Source organism: Martes martes, assembly GCF_963455335.1.
Source record: "Martes martes genome assembly, chromosome: 1".
Lineage (NCBI taxonomy): Eukaryota > Metazoa > Chordata > Mammalia > Carnivora > Mustelidae > Martes > Martes martes.
Genome location: NC_137888.1, coordinates 154,992,975 through 155,012,284, shown reverse-complemented (window position 1 = coordinate 155,012,284; position 19,310 = coordinate 154,992,975). Strand labels below are relative to the sequence as shown.

At 34.4% G+C, this 19,310-nt stretch overlaps 1 protein-coding gene across 1 annotated transcript in view; it reads left to right on the top strand.

The window, feature by feature from the left end:
- Positions 1 to 19,310, top strand: part of CLASP2 (cytoplasmic linker associated protein 2) — a gene marked incomplete at its 5' end in the record, with an annotated part of 139,585 nt that overhangs the window by 65,276 nt on the left and 54,999 nt on the right. Inside the window, 4 exons of the mRNA XM_080810437.1 lie at positions 4,842 to 4,943; positions 10,645 to 10,815; positions 11,445 to 11,552; positions 16,541 to 16,647. Of these exons, the coding sequence (XP_080666563.1) occupies positions 4,842 to 4,943; positions 10,645 to 10,815; positions 11,445 to 11,552; positions 16,541 to 16,647 (488 nt within the window). The remainder of the gene's footprint in view (positions 1 to 4,841; positions 4,944 to 10,644; positions 10,816 to 11,444; positions 11,553 to 16,540; positions 16,648 to 19,310) is intronic.

Below are 19,310 nucleotides of genomic sequence, written 5' to 3'. Positions count from 1 at the left end.
GTCTCTCTCCCTCTCCCCTACTCTCCTCCCTCCCCCCTCTTCTGCTTCTCTCCTTCTCTTCTCTGCCTCCCTTTCCCCACTACCCCCCTCTCCCTCCATCAGCTGTCTTATACACATGAAACTGATGTATTCTGTTTTCTTCTGCTTTGAGCCTTGCTTGTCATGGCTGAACATTTATTGATCAGAGGGAATGTTCCACTGTTTTTCAACAAACACTTAATGAGCACTTCTGTTTTTGCCAGGCACCCCACTAGGTCATGGAGATCCAGAAATAGATGCTTTTGTGCTCAGGAGTCTCTCAGTCTAATTGCTAAAGGATGAGCAGCTGAAAATCTTGTTGCATTTTATGCATTTAGAATTTGAAGTCCCAGTGAGACATCAGACTGGAGGTGTTAAGGAGTTGTAGTATAATGAGAAAGAGAGATACAGTGGCATCAAGATAGTATGGTAATAGAACTCGGGAGAAAGATGTGTGCTGTGAGATTGGATTTGAAAGTCATTAGAGACTTTTCTTACTATAATCTTGCAATGTTTAAACTTAGTTCATTTCTTAAAGCAGTTGCTACTAGGTTTTCTTCTCCCAGTTCCTTTGGGAATGGGGAGAATGGGGAATGGGAATATGATGAGTGTTTGATGTCAGGAAACTCAGAAGACCAAAGCAAGAGGTCTGCCTGATGGTGGCAAGGGTCCCAAGTTGGGATACGGGCTTCACTAACTTCTCACTCTAGGCAAGTGAAAATCAAACTCATTATCTTTGTTTGTATCTTTTTCTCACAAAGGAAGCTTATCTTGTTTAAATCTCCTAGTATGTTTTAATTGAGTACAAGTTTCATATACATGTCTGTACTATGAATTCTGTCTTCTTAAGAATAATGTCCTAGGGATTTTAAAATCATATTTTTCTAACATACTGAGTTTTCCTCTGTTCTTTGCTTGCTCTTTCATCAAAGAGGATACTTCTGACAAGATGGATGGTAAGAACTTACTTTTCTAATTCTACTAAAGATTTTTATGGCTCTTGGATTCTGTATAATATCTTCATTCTCTTTTCAAAAATATACTGCTTATTTTGTAGCAATCTTAAAAGTGGCTACCTAATTCTCTAAAATTTTGGGTTAAGCATAGTCATTTTTGGGTTTCCCATTCTATTCAAATACTAGGTTACTGTTTCTTTTAAGTTAAATCAGTTATCTTAAAATTTTTTACCTTAGCTCATAGAAATATTCTTGATTTCTCAAGTCTTTCTCTGAAATAGAATCAGAATCATAAGAATGGAAAGAAATGTCATAAGTAATTTGATTGAACTCTTTAGTTTACTAACTGTGATACAGAGAGGACAAATGAGATATTTTACAGATTCACGTGGTTATTTGTGAAAACAAAATGCAAGTTACAATGCTATCTTTTTAAGAACAAGTTTAAAACTAACATTTAATCAGGACTGAACTTTTTTTTGTTTGAAAAGTTTTGCCTTTTTAATCTCAGTATTAAGTGATTATAGTTTATCTATACTTGCTTGGATCAGTGTGGTATTTTTATCTTTATGGCATTTGTCAGATACTACGTGGCATACTATCTACATTTTCCCTTCACTTCATCAGATACCATACTGTTGTCTAGGAACTTGAACTTTTTTTAAGAACTTGTAAGAAGATACTGAATCTGTAAGTCTTAGTAGGAGATCTGGGAAAGATGGAAAATTGTATGTTTTTCTGTCAATTGTTACATAAGCTCTTAAATAGATACATCTTCCATTCTGATGAAATGGGAGATTTATTTCATCTTGGGTTGGGTACATGACTGTTACTTATATTGTCTCTATGTTCCTCTGGATGTTTAATGTCTTTCATAAGTTAAAAAAATTATTGAATGAAATGAAAATCCACCACAAGATAGTTTCTGTATTTTAAACTCTTTATGGTATCACTTCTCACACTGAAATTCTGTGTCCTTAAACTATTCTCACTTTCCAGATTAAGATCTTTTTTTGTTTGGCTCAGAAACATCTACCTATTTGAAGAATCATCTGTGTCACGTGATGTGTTACTCTCACCTGATGTTCAATCCTGTGTTTAAAAAAAAAATCTGTCTATACACATACAGAGATACATCTATTATTGCCCTTTAGTATAGAGTTGTGACATTTTACGTGGGGCTAATAATACATTATATGTTCGTATAGAGTTGTGACATTTTCACTTGTTCATTTCTGCTACTTTTCATTGACATCTTAGAGAGCACATATAAATGTTGAGTAAATAGCTGATGGATTGATAGGTCTTTGTAATTCTTTAATGAAGATACTGCATTAATGAGGCCTACATCATGGATTTGACTTCTATGTTTGTCAGTTAGCTCTTCTAGTTCTTTTATGGACAACTTTTTGAAAATGCACAGAAAATATTCTTACTCTGTAAAAACCTTCATTTCAAAGAGTAATGACAGGGTTATATCTTTCTTGAGGGATTACCTTCCATAATTTTCTTCACCATTTCACATTTTGAGTATGAAATGGAGCAGATAAAAGTGCTGTGGAATTTCACCATTTTCATTTGTCTAGTTTTAACCTTTTCTTGTGCTGTGGATCATTAGATGGCCTCAAATTTTGGGTAAGGCTATAAGACTAAGAGATTTTTTTTTCACTCTTTCATTTTAGTCTTGGGTGGGAGGTGCAAGTAGGTCTTAACATCAGCATTGGCAGAATTTGTTGAAATGTTATTGTTTTATTTCTCTTATTTAGGAGCAACATCTGAAGATGGTAAGAATTATACATTTTGTTAGTAACACAAATACCTCTACGTTAATATTTTCATTAGTAGGAATTAAATACTAAAAACTAAAATAGGCTTTTTTTTTTTTCAAAACTATATAATTTGCCAGCTGTGGTAGCATCTGCATTTTATGTTTGGTTGTGTTAGTTATACATGTGAATTTTTTTCCTTTAGTTCTTCGTTTGGAGTTTTGCTTTCTATCTTGGATCATCTCATGCTGGAAAACATAATTTCTTAACATGTTTAATACTTTCTAGTATAAAGTTAGTAAATAATTTTTTTTCCTGTAGCATCATTAGTGCTTTTCCTTATTTTTATGTTTTGCTTTTTAATTTATGCTAATTCATTTATACTTTGGGGGAGCATGCTCCATTGCTTTATCATGGGAGTTTAGATGCAGTTATTTAGTGCGCCTTTAAGTGTGTCTTGATTTAGAATCAGTGGAGAATTGCATATATGATTTGAATTTGAGATGACAAAATACTTGCTAGATACACTGCTCTACTTTATTGAGCCAGTTTACTTTAAGAAAATATTTATTGATTTTGAATTTGTAGAAAGAAAAAAATTCAGTTTTTTAATTTATATTGCCTGAAGGCTGTCTTATTAAACCTCTGATTTTGAAACACACTTCTTTTTCTCCTAAGTTTTACATGGATGACCTTTTCTTGTGATATAAAACAAGTATATTTAACAATTTTAGTCTTCTACCTATTCTGATATATTTGAAATATTTCTTATTTTTCATATCAGTTGGAGTACTCTATAAAAATGGTTTCTGGCACTGTGGCATTGTAATTTAGAACAACAGTATCAAAATACCTGTCCTGATTTCTTTGTTATATTGGATAAATTCTCCATTTCAAAAATAATAATTTTGTCTTTCTGTTTTACTTCTTAGTCGGGAGAACATTGTATCCTACCTCTAAACAGACTCTGTAAAAGGGTGAAAGGCCTGAACTATGGGCTTATTAAGGGCCTTGAAGAATTGAGAATGCTAAACTCACCAACTAGAGTTCTGGTTTTGCTTCTGTTGTATTCCTGGTTTTTAATCACTCTTATCTTCCATCACTCATTTCTTAATTTTATAATTTCTCCTTACTCTTCATTATTTTTTCCTAATTTATATAGCCATATCAGGCTATCCAGTATAATGATTGCCCTACAAATTGTTTCTTTTAACTGAGCAGGATTCTGAGCCCTTCTTTATGATTGTGTTTAGTATTGGTTCTGATTTGAGATGGTTGAGACTGCTTGAGAACACCATAGTACCTCCTAGTAATATACTTTTGTTTTTACTAATGACACTTTACTTAGGTACTTTGATCAACATTATCTCCTTTGGTTTAGAGGCTCTAGAAATAGATGTTTGTGGCTTGATTTTGTGGAGGGGGATGAGACATTGGTAGAGGAGAAGGGAGTTATGCTGAGAAAAGTGCCAACACTTATGTGATAGGTATTTCCTCAAATCATTTTATAAATGAAATTGATTGGGGGAAAAGAATCGTAAATGTGTCCATATTTGTCTGTAGTAATCTGATATTTAGCACAGGATAAAAATATTAAATATTTTACCTAATATTATCTCTTCTTACAAATCCCTTTTAGAAGTATGTTTTCAGTCAAAAGAATTGTGTAGTTGTTTCTAATAAGATTAGACTGATACTTAAAACTATAAGCTATATTTGAGAATAAACTAAATTTCATGGAAACTGAAATTTTAGAATTGGAACTGCCAATTAAGAAACAAGTAGCATGCCTATGGTAATTATCTCAATTATGACTCTACTGAACTAATAATCTCAAATTCAGAATGGAAATCTTCTACTTTGACTTTACTTTTACCCTTGAAGGAAAGTTAGCTTATGGTGCAACACATAAAAGGCAGTACGTATTTTAAAAATTTTAAGAGAAGTATCACCTGTCAGTGATGGTTATGTTGTTAACAAAATTTAACAATACTTGAAAAGCACGCCCAATTAGAAAATTATAGTGAGATTTTTTTTTCCTTATTACTAAATATCATTATAGAAAAATGTCTTTAATTACATAAATAATTTTATTCCTTAGGCCGGGTAAGAGCAAAGCTTTCAGCACCACTTGCTGGCATGGGAAATGCCAAGACAGATTCTCGAGGAAGAAGTCGAACAAAAATGGTGTCTCAGTCACAGCGTACGTATTGCCTGAGTTTTCCTGGATTTATAATACACTAGGATAAGTGTGTTGCTTGTATATGATTGTATTAGGAGATTGACCAGTGGATAAAGACAAAGCTAACTTCAAAAAAGACAAGCCACATACTGAGTTCTTGTTCTGTACTTTAGGTTCATCATCACCTGACAAAAATGAAGGTATTTTTTTTCAATGTTTTGGATCAGTTGTTGTGCATGTTTTGGAATTTTTTTTGAGTGGGTGTTGTCTTGTCTTTGGTGTGTTACTAGGGCTGCATCATTGATATCCGCCACTTAGAAAGAAAAAACTTCATCTGCTGTACAAAGTTTTGCATGGAGATATTTTGAGTAGCACAAATCTCTTAGCATTAAGGTTTTCAAAGTCTATGCAAAAACTTGCAAATGTAGAAAATTGTGCTTTTTAGAAGCAAAATAATTGCCATATGTTAGCATCTAATCTGGTTGCATCTAGCTAATCCTATTCAAGGACAGATATGTGTGTCTTCGTACTCTCCCCAAAATCTATTAGAATATGATTAGCATTTTTGGCAGGTATATACTGATTCATAGTGAGGAAACATAAGATGACCAGTTCTGTTATATTTCTTATTAAATTTAAGATTTATATTTTTACTGCTTCATTGGGAGCTGAGTTCCTCATAAGCACAATTATTAAAAAGCACAATTTTGAGGTCTAGGTAAAATGGATGATTCATTTCTACATGTTCCAGAATAATAACCCATACATTTATGGCATTATTAATTTAAGAGTTTGTTCCTATTCTTTCTTTATCAAGAGATTTTCATTAACACTTAGCTCTAAAAACGGGATTTTTTTTTCTAAGGAAGTAACTGAGGGTTATTCTGCATACTTGGCTATTTTGAAAAGAAGTATATATAACTGTCTTCCATGGTGGTGTAGGTGATTTATCAAGATATAGATGTCCCATTTGTCTGTTTTTAGTTTGATTCCCAAATCTTGGAATCAGGGAAAACAGCTAGGCTTGGAGGGGGCCAGGTGGTGATTACACAAGTCCTTCCAGCAGGTTTTCCTTTTCTCCTCTTTCCAAAGTCAAAAAATCCAGGCAGAGAAATGATGGGAATATTCAGTAAGGGCCCCAAAATAAGGAAATGCTTGGTAAAATTGGTTTGCAAATTGATGATTATTTATAAATAAGAAAAATGGAAAATGCCCTCTGGGTAAGGGCTGTTCCAAATTCCACATTAGGAATAGATCATATCACATTCTTCCCGATTTTTAATTTCTTTTTCTGTATTTTTAGAATAATTTTTTTAAGTAGTTCAGTCTTTAGCAGTTGTAGCATAGTTGGTTAGCCATACTACTCCTAATATAGCATCAGCATCACCTGGGAGCTAGTTAGAAATGCACAGTTTCATGCCACCACAATGTCCTGGATTCAGTCTTTTTAACAAGATCACCAAGTGATTTGTGTATAATAAAGTCTCAGAAGTATCTGATTTAGATCATGCACTCTGGAGCCATATTACCCACATATGAATCATAGCTCTTCCAGTCTACTTAACGTTGCTGTATTTCTGTATATTTATCTATAAAATGAGGAGAATAATCTCAGAGGATTGTAGTGAGGATTAAACATTATAGTGCATTTAATGTACTTGAAGATGGTATCCAGGCCCAGAATAAGCACTCTGTATTTCAACTGATAAATTGTCCTCCCTGTTATTATTAACCTAAAGTCAACTGAATTTTAAACTCCTGTTGTGTACTTTTGTACCTTGTTTATGTATGGCCTTTGGGAAATAAAGGAAAAATGATAATGTTAGGAAACTTAAAGCATAAAGAAGAATAAAGATAGTAACCCAAAACTGTCTGTATCCAGTATCTTAAGGATAAAATTTAATTTGATGTGAGCTATTTTATTTAGTTCTTTTCTAAAGTAATACCAAGACAACTTGTGACAGAGATTTAAAGTGCTTGGTGTATGGTTTTCTAATATATTACCTAAGGACCTCCCTTTTAGGTATATTGTAATTACTGATCACTTCAGTAAGATTTGGAATAACTTTTTTACATTTGGTTTTTCACTTTGATACCCAGTCTACAATACTTCAAATCCTCTCCTGATGTATGAGAACATAATGATAGGCTTTTTAGACCTGGTAGGATTTTAAGATCGGAAGACCCTCACTATGAAATCACTTGGGTTTTAAATCATATTGGAGAGGTTTTTGTTTGTTTGCTTGCTGATTTATTTGAATGACTGTATATTCCATTCCAGATTCTTTCGAAAACAGAAATTGTGGCCCTATATGATTTGATGCAAGTTTCTTTACAACATATTTGCACAGAAATATTGCTGTGACCTCCGTATTCACTTTGTTGGGAAGTAATTCATTAGGGTTTGCATGATCTTTTCAAATTTTTATGTTACCATTTAGGGGGGAAAAAATCTCTTGGGTCAAAGCAGGTGTATTCTGATGACTAACCAAAATAAATAAAAGCAGACCCAATGGAGAGACTTCCGGATTTATATTTACATAAGGATGGTGTCTTTTGTTATTGTTGGTAGTGACCGGTTGTGTACAAATGACTGTACAGCCTGACAGAAACTTGGTCTCCGCACCCCAACCCCTGCCGTTTTTTTTTTTTTCCTGTGCATCTTAAAAAAAAAATCTGTAGCTTTTTCATGTAAGCTTTCTTCAGCTATAAGATACTATAGTTCTTCTTTACCTGTATTTTTAAATTAAATGTTTAAATGCTTAAAAGTTAAACATTTAATTATTTAGATTATAGGCTATTAGTAGAAGAAAAGCTGAAGAATTTACATTTACTTTTGCAACTTCATTTCATCTGCTTTGTACATGAGTCTCTGATTTCAGCTGTAAAAGCTACTTAAATGTACTGCTTTTGTTACAGACGTCTATGGCTTAGGGATTTTTCTTTTAAAGTTTGCTTTTTTTGCTTTAGGGTTTTTTATTTTCTAAGAACTGACTAAAGCTTTCTTATTTCCATCTGCCATTCATTTTAAATCTGCTCCTTCCCTCTTCGTGGATTATAACCCTTACCCTAATTCTGCCTTTACACTTGTTCAGGATCACAATCTGCTAATACCATTGGTGGTAAGAATCTATAGACTTTATGTGTGCATCTATTATTTGATCATATTTTCATTATTGAGAATGGGTTCTATTCAGCAGAAATTCTCAACATAAAATTCCATCATTGTGTAGCCATATTGGAGCAAAAATCTCCAATTATCTTTGGCCTGTCTTTATTTTATTACGAAAACCTTCAATTGTTGAAATTATCCAAGTCGATCCCACAGGTTTAGATATTCAAAAGCAAAGGAGCTTTAGTAATGCCTTGAAAATACCTCGTAAAAAGTATAAAGTGTTAGTGTGAAAACTTTAGGTAGCAGGAGAGAAATTAGGTATCCCATTTCAAGTTTTGCAAATTATTTTCTAGTAGCATGCTATTCCCTAGGTACATCATGCCCCTTTTCTTCAACTCTTTGGTTTTCTTATTAGTATTTAGCCTAGGTAGTCCTTGGGTGGGGAAAAAGCCTTGATATTTTCTCTAAGTACAAATAATTACAAAATGAGTCACAGGCATTGGAAGTATCCCACTGTTGGTAGGGGATTGGAGTCAGTGGAGAAGAGAGGGTAATGGTGAAAGTGAAATGAACACTGCCAATTTCCTTTTCTAGGAGAGGGATGAATGAATTTAAATATAGAAGGAGTGAGCTTGCATAATTTTGATACACACAGTTAACCTCAAATAGGTGGAGTGATTACTCTGCATCTGTACTGCATGTTTTCTCTCTGCTGAATAGACCTACTTTTCAAGGAATTCTTAGTCTCCTACCAACACCTGTATCCCTTAAATTTGTATTAGTTTTAACAGAATACCATATTGTACGTGTTCATTCAGTTCATTATTTATACTGTCATATTGTTGCAAGTGTTCCCATAAAATATTCCATTGGCTTATCTTGCATTGTGAGTTTGTGGCATGTTGGGTGTTTGGGTGTTTTGGTGTGTATGTTTAGTTTAGATACTGCATGGAGAAAATAGGTGCCTTGTGGGTATCCTTAAGGTTATAACTGAAAAAAATCTGATTTGAAGATTCTTCACCTGAAACACCAAGAAACAATTCAAACGAGGCATTGTTTTAAAGTAAAACTGAATAATTTCCCTGTAATAATTTAGAATTCCTTCTACTCACGTTAATTGTTAATTTCGTTGGAAGTACTACTTTGTTTTAAACAGTATTGCTATAACCAGTGGAAGATAATTTTCATTTTGCGTGCTGGTAGAGTTCAGGAATTAATCATGAATTTAAATTGTATTTAGTAAGACCATGCCAAGATAACTACGGTGAGGGTCACAATGAGCAGCCCATGGACCACATTCAACCTACCTCTATTCATGTATTGTTTGGTCTACACAACATGATAAAAATGAGAAAATTTCAGAGGTTTCATTTTCTTAAAAAACCCTAAAACCTGGCTGGTATTATTTCAGACACAGCTGAACTGTAAAGTCACCCCCCCCCCGCCCCACCTTACACTCAGTGCTCCTCCCTCATTAACATCTCCTGCTTGACCACATTGGCATTTGAGTCTTTAGATTTTGCTCTGTGAAAATGAAGCATGATTGGGTAAGATTATACAAGGTGAGCAGTGACTGCCCTGTTGGTTAAGACAAGTGATGCCCAACAAAGGGGAAAAGTAGCTTTCATAAAGAGTTGCTTTCATTTGTCTAAGTGCAAGTTTAACTTTTCTATAATGCTACCATTCAGAATGTAGAGTTAAATTTTATCTTGGAGTTATCTAGTTTGTTTTCCCATTCAGTGAAGACGTGAAATATTTTGATTGACAAGGACCTCATTTCCTTAAAAGTTAACCCATGCAATTCTAATTTAAAACCTTGTTTCTTAACTTTTTTTTTAGCCCTTGCCCAAATCTGTGAGATTTTGTCCAGCTCCCTCTCTCTTTTCCCCTGACCACATATCCTCTGCCTTCCAAGACTGAGAATTGCTAGTTTAGAAAGGGTCTGACTTCTCTGGCATTCGCTCAGAGTTCTTTTCTACTCCCAGTACCCCTACATCTACATCGTAGGCATGGCCACCCAAGATCCCTTTGCTGTTGGAAAATAGCAAAAAGCAAGTTTCTTTTTTCAGCTGGCCCAATTTTATATAAACATTTAAAATTTAATTTTGTAAAAATTTTAAAAAATTACTATTATATCGTAGCAAGATAATTTGCTACTACAGAAGTATCTCAGAAGGCAAACTGTTTTAACATGAAGAAAATTTTTATTATATTCTTAGCAAAATAATAGCGGTAATGGAATGACTAATTCTGTTCCTTGCAAATACATAGCTTTCTAATATATAGCTGTAACCATGTGAAATGTATTGTCAAATAAGTTACCTTTTGGAATCTCTTATACTGTTTGTGTTCTGAAACATACTTTAATGTTGTCCTATACCCCTCAAAACTGAAAATAGATTTTAGATGATTTTTACTGTTCAGTCCTAGGATATATAGCATACTCTTTTTTTTCCAGGTTATGACCATCCTCAATCCATTTCCTTTGAACTTAGAACTTGCCATACTATCCCAGTTTTCTCAGATGTATTTCTTGAATTTTTATCCTTTCAACAAGTTTTCTTAGAGTTCTCATCTTAACATTCATTATGTATGTTTGGTGTTCAGCTGGCAGCCGGTCGGGGTCTCCAGGAAGAGTTCTGACCACAACAGCCCTCTCCACTGTGAGCTCTGGTGTTCAAAGAGTCTTGGTCAATTCAGCCTCAGCGCCGAAGAGAAGCAAGATACCGCGGAGCCAGGGCTGTAGCAGAGAGGCTAGTCCCTCTAGGCTGTCCGTGGGTAAGGTTTTTCCTATGAGATTTGGGACTTCTTTTGTATTTCAGGCTGGATATTGGATAGCATGGCGGACAAGAGTTGGGCCCTTAGAAGCTAAAAGAAAACAACTCAGAATTCAAAGAAAATTGAAATATAGGTTATAAATTGAATTAGGTATCTTACCTGAAATGTATAATTCATTTATATTTTAATCCTTTTATTTGTAGCCTTACATTTGTAGAACACTATTTTACCCTTGTAATCTTATACAGACTAGAGGACTGTATTCAAATTTAACTGTATTCCTGATAATGCTTTATCAAGAGTAATTTGTTCTCAATCTCAGATTGATCAGTTTTTAAGAAACAAAAATAAAACTAACATATCAAAAATGCAAATTCTAGGGGTGCCTGGGTGGCTTATTCGTTAAGTGTCTTCCTTCAGCTCAGGTCATGATCCCAGGGTCCTGGGATCCAGCCCCGCATGGGGCTCCCTGCTTGGCAGGAAGCCTGCTTCTCCCTCTCCCACTCCCCCTGCTTGTGTTCCCTCTCACTGTGTCTCTCTGTCAAATAAACAAAATCTTTAAAAAAAAAAAAAATGCAAACTCTGTCTTTTGTTTCCTCCCTTTCTGTGCTGCTGTTGCTTTATACCAGCCCGAAGTAGTCGTATTCCTCGACCAAGTGTGAGTCAAGGATGCAGCCGGGAAGCCAGTCGGGAGAGCAGCAGGGATACAAGTCCTGTTCGCTCTTTTCAGCCCCTCGGTAAGTACTTGGGCAGGTGTTGATTATGTTTCTTTCCCCTTTGTTATCACCATTTGATAACCTCAGCATACTTGGGGTTAGCTTTCTTCATGGACTATGTCTTTGCCTTTCTTTTCTATCCTAATAGAAGAAAGAGTCAGAAGGAAATTACATGTTTGGGAAATTCCTTTGACATTTACTTGTTTTAAATGAGCAACTTAGACCTTGTATAAACAAATTGCCTCCAAAATCAAGTAAATATCACACGGATTTAACTACTGAATATTGCATTCAAGATTTATCTTAAGAAATAAACCTACACAGTTTAAAGGTAGTATTTAAATATTTAATCTCAAGTGAAGTATGGACCATTTTGTTTGATAAAATAAATGCTGTTGGTTTTTATAGCAGAAGTAATAACATTTTAACTTAGATATTTAACTTAGGTTATTAGAGTGCTGCCAAGATACCATAGGAACTACTAACTAAAATGGGAGAGATTAACATTTTTTAAGTGTTTTATAGCTTTAATAGTCACTTCCTATATATTAGTTTGTGTCATGTCACTGCTCTAAAACCTCTCTGTTCCTGGTTATATAGATTATATTATAACCTTGACTCTAATAGTATAGTTACCTCAATTATAAAAATCTTAAATGACTTTTTAAAAACTTTTAGTATTTGAGAATAATCGGAGAGGCAGAATTTTTTACATTGAAAATTTTTAGAATTTCTTCATGGTCCTTCAGCTTTTTAACTAGTACTTTGTTTATAATGCCATTTCAGGTTTTTTGTTTTAATTCTATAAAATGTATATTGCTGTAATACTTAAAGAATTTCTCCTCAGACTTCGTGACATTTAAGTAAAACATAGTTCTCTTCGTTGCCTATTGGAATTACTATTTCATTCAATAGACATATTAGTGTAGGATATCTAGAGATTAATTTCTGTTCTCTGGGCCATTTGGTTCAACTCACTCACTAGACTGTCCTATACTGACCAGTCCCAGGTGCCAGAGTTCCCTTTCAGTACTTTGCCAGAGCTATTTTTAGTTCATATACAGTAGTCATACACAGTATTTTTAGTTTATATACATACAGGCTGTGTATATGCACACATACACATGTAGATGTATGTGGTGCATCTTCATGTATATATGTCTTAAAAATAAAATAAATCCTACATTTGTATAAAATAACCATGCCATCTTGAAGGGTTGAAGGAAGTGGAGTGGGTGGGTGGGATGTGTGGTAGTTTAAGAGTATATGTTCTAGATCACATGGCCTGGGTTCCATAACTTCTGTACCTGAGTTTCCCAATCTGTAAAGTGGGATAATATTAGTATGTACTTGTTAGGATTGTTTTGAAGAGGCTGTAAATGAGCAAATACGTGAAACAGATCCCCCAGAGCAGTGTGCTTGGCACACAGTGAATGCTTGGTTATCATCATCATCGCCACTGCCTCCACTATTGCTCCGCCACCTTTCCTCTAAAAAGCTCTAATTGTTTGCCTAGAAGTAGTTTCCTTGTACTTTAGTAACAAGGATCTTAGGTATTTTTAATGTCCTTAACACCTTCATCCATAATGCTAATGCGGCGGTATTATTAAAAAACATGAGATATCGCCTACTTGTGATCTCTCTCTGTCAAACAAATAAATAAATAAAATCTTAAAAAAAAAAAAAAAAAGAAGGGGCACCTGGGTGGCTCAGTGGGTTAAAACCTCGCCTTCAGCTCAGGTCATGATCTCAGAGTCCTGAGATCGAGTCCACATTGGGCTCTCTGCTCCGTGGGGAGCCTGCTTCCTCCTCTCTCTCTCTGCCTGCCTCTCTGCCTACTTGTGATCTCTGTCTGTCAAATAAATAAATAAAAATCTTAAAAAAAAAAAAAAAAAGGAAAAGAACAGAGAACATGAGATATCAAGAAGAAACCAAAATGTACCTTTTAAACCTTAAGTCAGAGATTAGAGAAAATTTAAAATCAGTTTTTAATTACTTATAAATAAACATCATTAATATGCCTGTTTTTAAAGAGAAATGGTGGCTAGCCATTTATTTTCTAGATTCATCTCAAAGCCTCCATTTAACAATTTAAATCACTTAAGTTTTTATTATTAAAGAAAGCTGCTTTCCTGATTCTAGTGAAAATTATATTTGGATTAAAGAAGATATATCTTTTAATCATATAGTTATAGAAAAATTGATTTTTATAGCCCTTTTATTTACATATGGATACTGCATAGTGAAGGTAGCAGATTAGCCCTATTTATTGCACTGGGATGAGGAGTAGCATTCTGGAACATCAGGTTATCCTTCACACTCCCATTGTTTGCTGTGTTTGCCTGCATTCTGCTGTCCTTACTATGTTTATTTGGTGGATCCTTTTTTTCACCTCTGACTTGAATATCACCATTCAGCAGATGAACCCCAAAATTTGCCATGCATTCAGTTGTAGCATAAGGCCAGTGTGAAGGTCCTAAAGCCCCAGAAATAAATCAGAGCTAGGGGTGCCTGGGTGGCTCAGCCCATTAAGCAACTGCCTTCAGCTCAGTCCTGGAGTGGAGCCCCGCATTGGGCTCTCTGCTCATCAGGAAGCCGGTTTTTCCTTCCCTATGCCCTCATCCAGCTTGTGCTCTCTCTCTCTCTTGCTCACTCTGTCTCTCAAATAAATAAAAAATCTTTAAAAATAAAGGAAATAAATCAGCTGAGCAAAGCCAAACTTCTCTGGAACTTGTACCCTAGTTTATGGTTATTTCTGGGGCCAAGTTTCAAAAAGAAGGCTTATGTTATTACAAGCATGTGAGTGGTGCCTCTTACCTCTTACCTGCAGCCACAGGTAACCATTGATTCCAGAAAATATTTCAAAAATTTTCATCCATTAGGCATTTCTGTATTGGTAACTCTCACCGTTTCAAAAACTATTTCTGTCAGGTAAAATTAAAACTATATATTAGTATGTTCTATGAACAATACCAGTCACTTTTCAGGGTCTGATTAAACCTTTTGTGTGGCATTCTTTCTGTTTAATCCTTTCTCTCAATCTTTTTGATCTTTTTTTTGTTCATTAAGGTCCTATGGCAAAGAAAAGAGTGATTTGTGAAATAAAAGTATTTTAACTGCTCTAATTAATGTATCCAAATAAAAGTAATCTATTTCATTAAATACTAAAATGAGTCTTTCCTGGGTTATTTGTTTCTGTATGTAAGAAGAATGACTTTATGGTATTAGGAAAATCAGGCTTTTAAGATATGAAATTTAAAATGTGCTAAAATTAGATTCAGAGAGACATGTCACATTTCTGGGTCTTTTGATTAGATTAGTAATACTCCCTTTTTTATGTTCAGATGTGCTTTGATATTTAAATAATCTTTTACTGAATGCAGAAGTTACTTTTCTGTGAAACACTGAAAATGTTTAGGTGAATGTAAATGAGGTATGTTATCTTTTGAACAATTGAAGATGGTGTATGTTCTGTTTAAGAGCAAAGGCTTTGAAAGAAGACAGATACTGAGGTGTTTCACTTACCAGTAGTGTGGCTTTGATTACATTAATTAACTTCTCTCTATGCTTGAATTTACCTATCTATAAAATGGAATAGTAATACCTGCCTCATTGGGTTCAAGATTAAAAGAGAGAGGGTTATTATTGGTTACTTAATTACCATAGTGGTTTTTTTTTTTAACTACAGTGTTCATTTTTTTGTTTCATGCTTGTACTTTTGACATTTCCTTCCATTTGAATACTTGCTTTTTTTGTCTCCTGTGGGCTTATGTCTGTCCCCCTAGGTGTAAGATCTTTTGTGTGTCAAGGGTGATATTACAGTGCTAATGTTCAATACTTGGCAGTATTTTGATCCTTAACAGTACTAGTAATACCAGTGTTGACTAACTCTCCTTGCCTGACTATAGTGCTGCCATTATTCCTTGTTTCTGTGGTAATAGATGAGGTTTGTATGGTCCTGTTATTCCAGCCTCCAGACACCATTCCAGATCTACTGGTGCCCTCTACGCCCCCGATGTATATGGGGCCTCAGGTGAAGGATGAGTACATTTTCACTATCATCTATGCATTCATCTCAGATTTTTGTCCTTTTCAGTTTCCATTGAATTGTATATTCATGTTTTTAAATCAGTTTGTTTTTATTTAAATTTAATTTGTTGGATAATAAGTCATTTGTGATTTTTTTTAATTTTCCCCCAAGTAACTTGTCCCTTTCCACAACCTTATTTGGGCATTTTTCTCACTGACAGGTGACATTTTTGTGTGTGTGTATAACCTAAGTTATGTCATGTTTAAATATGGAATTGTTTTATGTTCTCAATTATGTACTTCATCTTTGTACATGTTTTGGGAAAAAAAAAAAAACCAAAATGGTGGATGAAGTGTTTTAATTGTAAATGATGGTGTAGAAAGTAGTTAAGGGGGAGAATCCATCTCTAGTTTGTCTTTACATACCTCAGAATGTTGGGCACACAGTAGGTGCTTAATAAATATTAATTGACATGTCTTAGTTATTAATTGAAATCAACCTATCTTGAAGGAGAATAAATAATAATTGTTGGAGGGTTTTTTCCCTTGTAAATTGGTGTGGCTTTTTTGAGCTCCCTGGTCATTATTGGTTTGAAGTTTGATCTTTGTTCTGGACTACTCCGTGGCTCACCTGAATGGATGAGATTTGCCTGACTGTGATAGAGCTGGGTTAATTGCACGGGCTACAGATTTGCAAGCCCTTAGCCACCCATTCTTTCTTCTTTCTTCTGGTCATAAATGTATCATAGCTACTCTTTTTTAAATTTGTTTTCCACACACTGTCAGTAATTTTAATTGTGTTTACCATTTTATTTGACCAAAAACCAAATGTACCCAGAAAATACAGAATTACTTTTAAAATGCTTTGCCCCATTGGTTTTTTTTTTTTCCCCCTCCCCTTAAGGATCTTAAAGTTTCCAATGTGACACTGTTACATTTATGACTCTCTCAAAGCTGTTTTCCTCCTTCTGACGAATCAGGTCCGGGGTATGGGATCAGCCAGTCAAGCCGACTGTCATCTTCTGTCAGTGCCATGCGAGTCCTGAACACAGGTTCTGATGTGGAGGAGGCGGTAGCAGATGCCTTGGTACTCTTCTCCATTTCCTTATCATTACAGATCTTCCCATTATGAAACTAATGTATGGGTAAGGCAGTCTACCAGTGCAGAAAAGGACATGGGAAAATGCTTGTGGATTAAATCTAGGAAGATCAAATGTGGACAATGTAAAAAGCAGAACAGTATAATCAATTCTTGATCTTTATTCTTGGCCAGAATTTTTAGCCAAGGGTAAAAGTAATTGATGGCATGTTAGGAATATAAATATTGATGTCATTAATATGGTGATGTGTTTTATGCACTGTAGTACACTAAGAGTAAGAGTAGAGTAGATTAGTACGTGAATAAGTACACTACAAGCATATATTCAAAGCTTGCTTAACTTTGAGTATTTAGGGATAGTGTTAGTTTGGGGTAGGATTTTCTGAGCTGAGAGAAAGTAGAATTTCAAGACAAATGATAATTAGGATATCCTCCTGTCTCTTTATGCCTGACACATTAAACAGTGAGATTTAAAAACATCATGTACAGATCCATGATAGTTTGTCAGAAGAGTGCTGTACATATTTCACTGTTGTTTTTCTCACTTAAAATTATGAAGGACATGTCATTTGAACAATGAGTATAATTGGCTTTTGCCAATTTCCCAAGTCAGTTCAGTATGATGCTTTCTCTTTCAAATTAATCCAATGTTTGAGAAGCATTTACTCAGTTTCTTACACAGAATTTATAAAAGGCCTCATATTTGTTTTGAAATAAAAAATACATCATGCCTTTTAAGACTATATAATCACATTTTAACCAGTGTTGATATGATGCATTTTATCCCACATATTTGAGAAATAAGTTTTGAAAAGTATTCATTGATCATAGCTGTAATACAATAAATGTAATCACATGCGTAGTTCTTCTCTAACAGTCTACGTGTGCTGAATTTTTCCCTTTATCTCACCCATTTGATTAATTTTCTAGAAATAATACAACTAAGTAGGAACTTTGTTCTCTTAGGCATGGAATATATTGATCACATCTTGTTCTGATGATCTTAAGTCAGTCAGGTGCTTTAAATTTACTGTTTTTCATCATGTATTTCTCAAATCATATTTTCTAGTTTCTTTTTAAATAGATTTACTAGTTAAATTATGCTCACATTTTATGAATTGAATGGGTTATTCTTGAACTATTACTTATAATACTAAGATGTGTTTGAAATATATAAAGAATATTTAAGTACCAGGCCCAAAAGCTGAATTCCAATAATTTGATTCTGCCTACTTCCATTATTTGCATAGCATAGATACTCCAGTTATAACTATTAATTTCTAGAAAAGAATCTTTCCAACTAATAAGCCTAATTTATACCTTGGGAAAATCACAGAAACAAAGTTAACTTTGGAAATGACAAAAGGATTCAAATAGAAAATTTGAGGGGCACCTGGGTAGCTTAGTTGGTTAAGCGTCTAACTCTTGATCTCAGCTCACGTCTTCATCTTAGGAACATGAGTTCCAGCCCCATGCTGGGATCCACACTGGGCACATGGAGCCAACTTAAAAAAAAAAGAAAGAAAAGAAAATTTGAGTTTCATTAGGAAAACTGGTTACAGGAGTATTTTTGTAGCATAGGAGTAAAGGATTTTGGCAAGATTGAAGATACAGTCTGCTAATAAGCAGTTCTCATGTACCTATATATTAAAAAATTTAATGTTTCTGATTATGGGCATTGTTTATGCCTACTTCATTGTGCTGTTTAGCAAAATGTTCTTCATTATTTTCAATTTTTCTCTTTAAAAATTTACTGCTCTCAGCTCTTAGGAGACATACGGACTAAGGTATAGACATTGCTGTTTTCTGACATCTTATGATACCATAAGTTTTTTCTTTTGCTTCATCAGATTAACACAGACGATAGTCTTCTAGAAAATACTCAAGTGGAAGTAATAAGATCTTTAATACATCCATTTTTCTGTATATGTGATTATCAGTAGGGAGATGCTGCTTGAACAGAATGTCCTGTGGGGGTTCTTGTCCTTCCAGCTTGACTACTCCATACAAATGAGATGTTATCATTCACAATGATGTCTTTAACAAAACTGATTCTAGAGCCCAACACAGGAAGTGCCATGTTAGCACTTTCTAAATTGAGTTGATGTCTCTAAATCAGTAAGAGGCATTTAGTGATGAAACTGTCTTTATGAAGCTATTTTGAATTAAAGTCAAGTTACTTTTTGTTTTTAGATCTTAGATTTGGGAGAATTTGTAGCGACTGGAACTGTTTTAAATTACTGTGCTTATTAATATGTTTCACAGAAATGTCTTCATGCTCATCAGCCTAAATTCAAATATCGGATTTTATAAAGATGTATTTCCAGTCCTTCCAGGGAAATCTCAAATAAGCTATTTACTCTCTCTCATTTCGTTGTTATTATGTAAGGTATTATTAGCAGTTACATTTATTAAATAATAAGCTTCAGATGTAAAGAAATCAAAGGAATCTAAATAAGCTTTCTCGCATTTATTGAAATAGATGGTACGGACATTAGGAAAGACACGGAGGACCCTCAGGGGGCTTGCTTCCTAAAAATAGTAGCAAGCAAAATAGGTTCTCATTATTTTTTTGTCTGTATTTCACTTCCTAGGAGATATGAGGAAGAAAGTGTGGCAAGAGAAGTGGTAGCAGATATAAAAGGGGAACT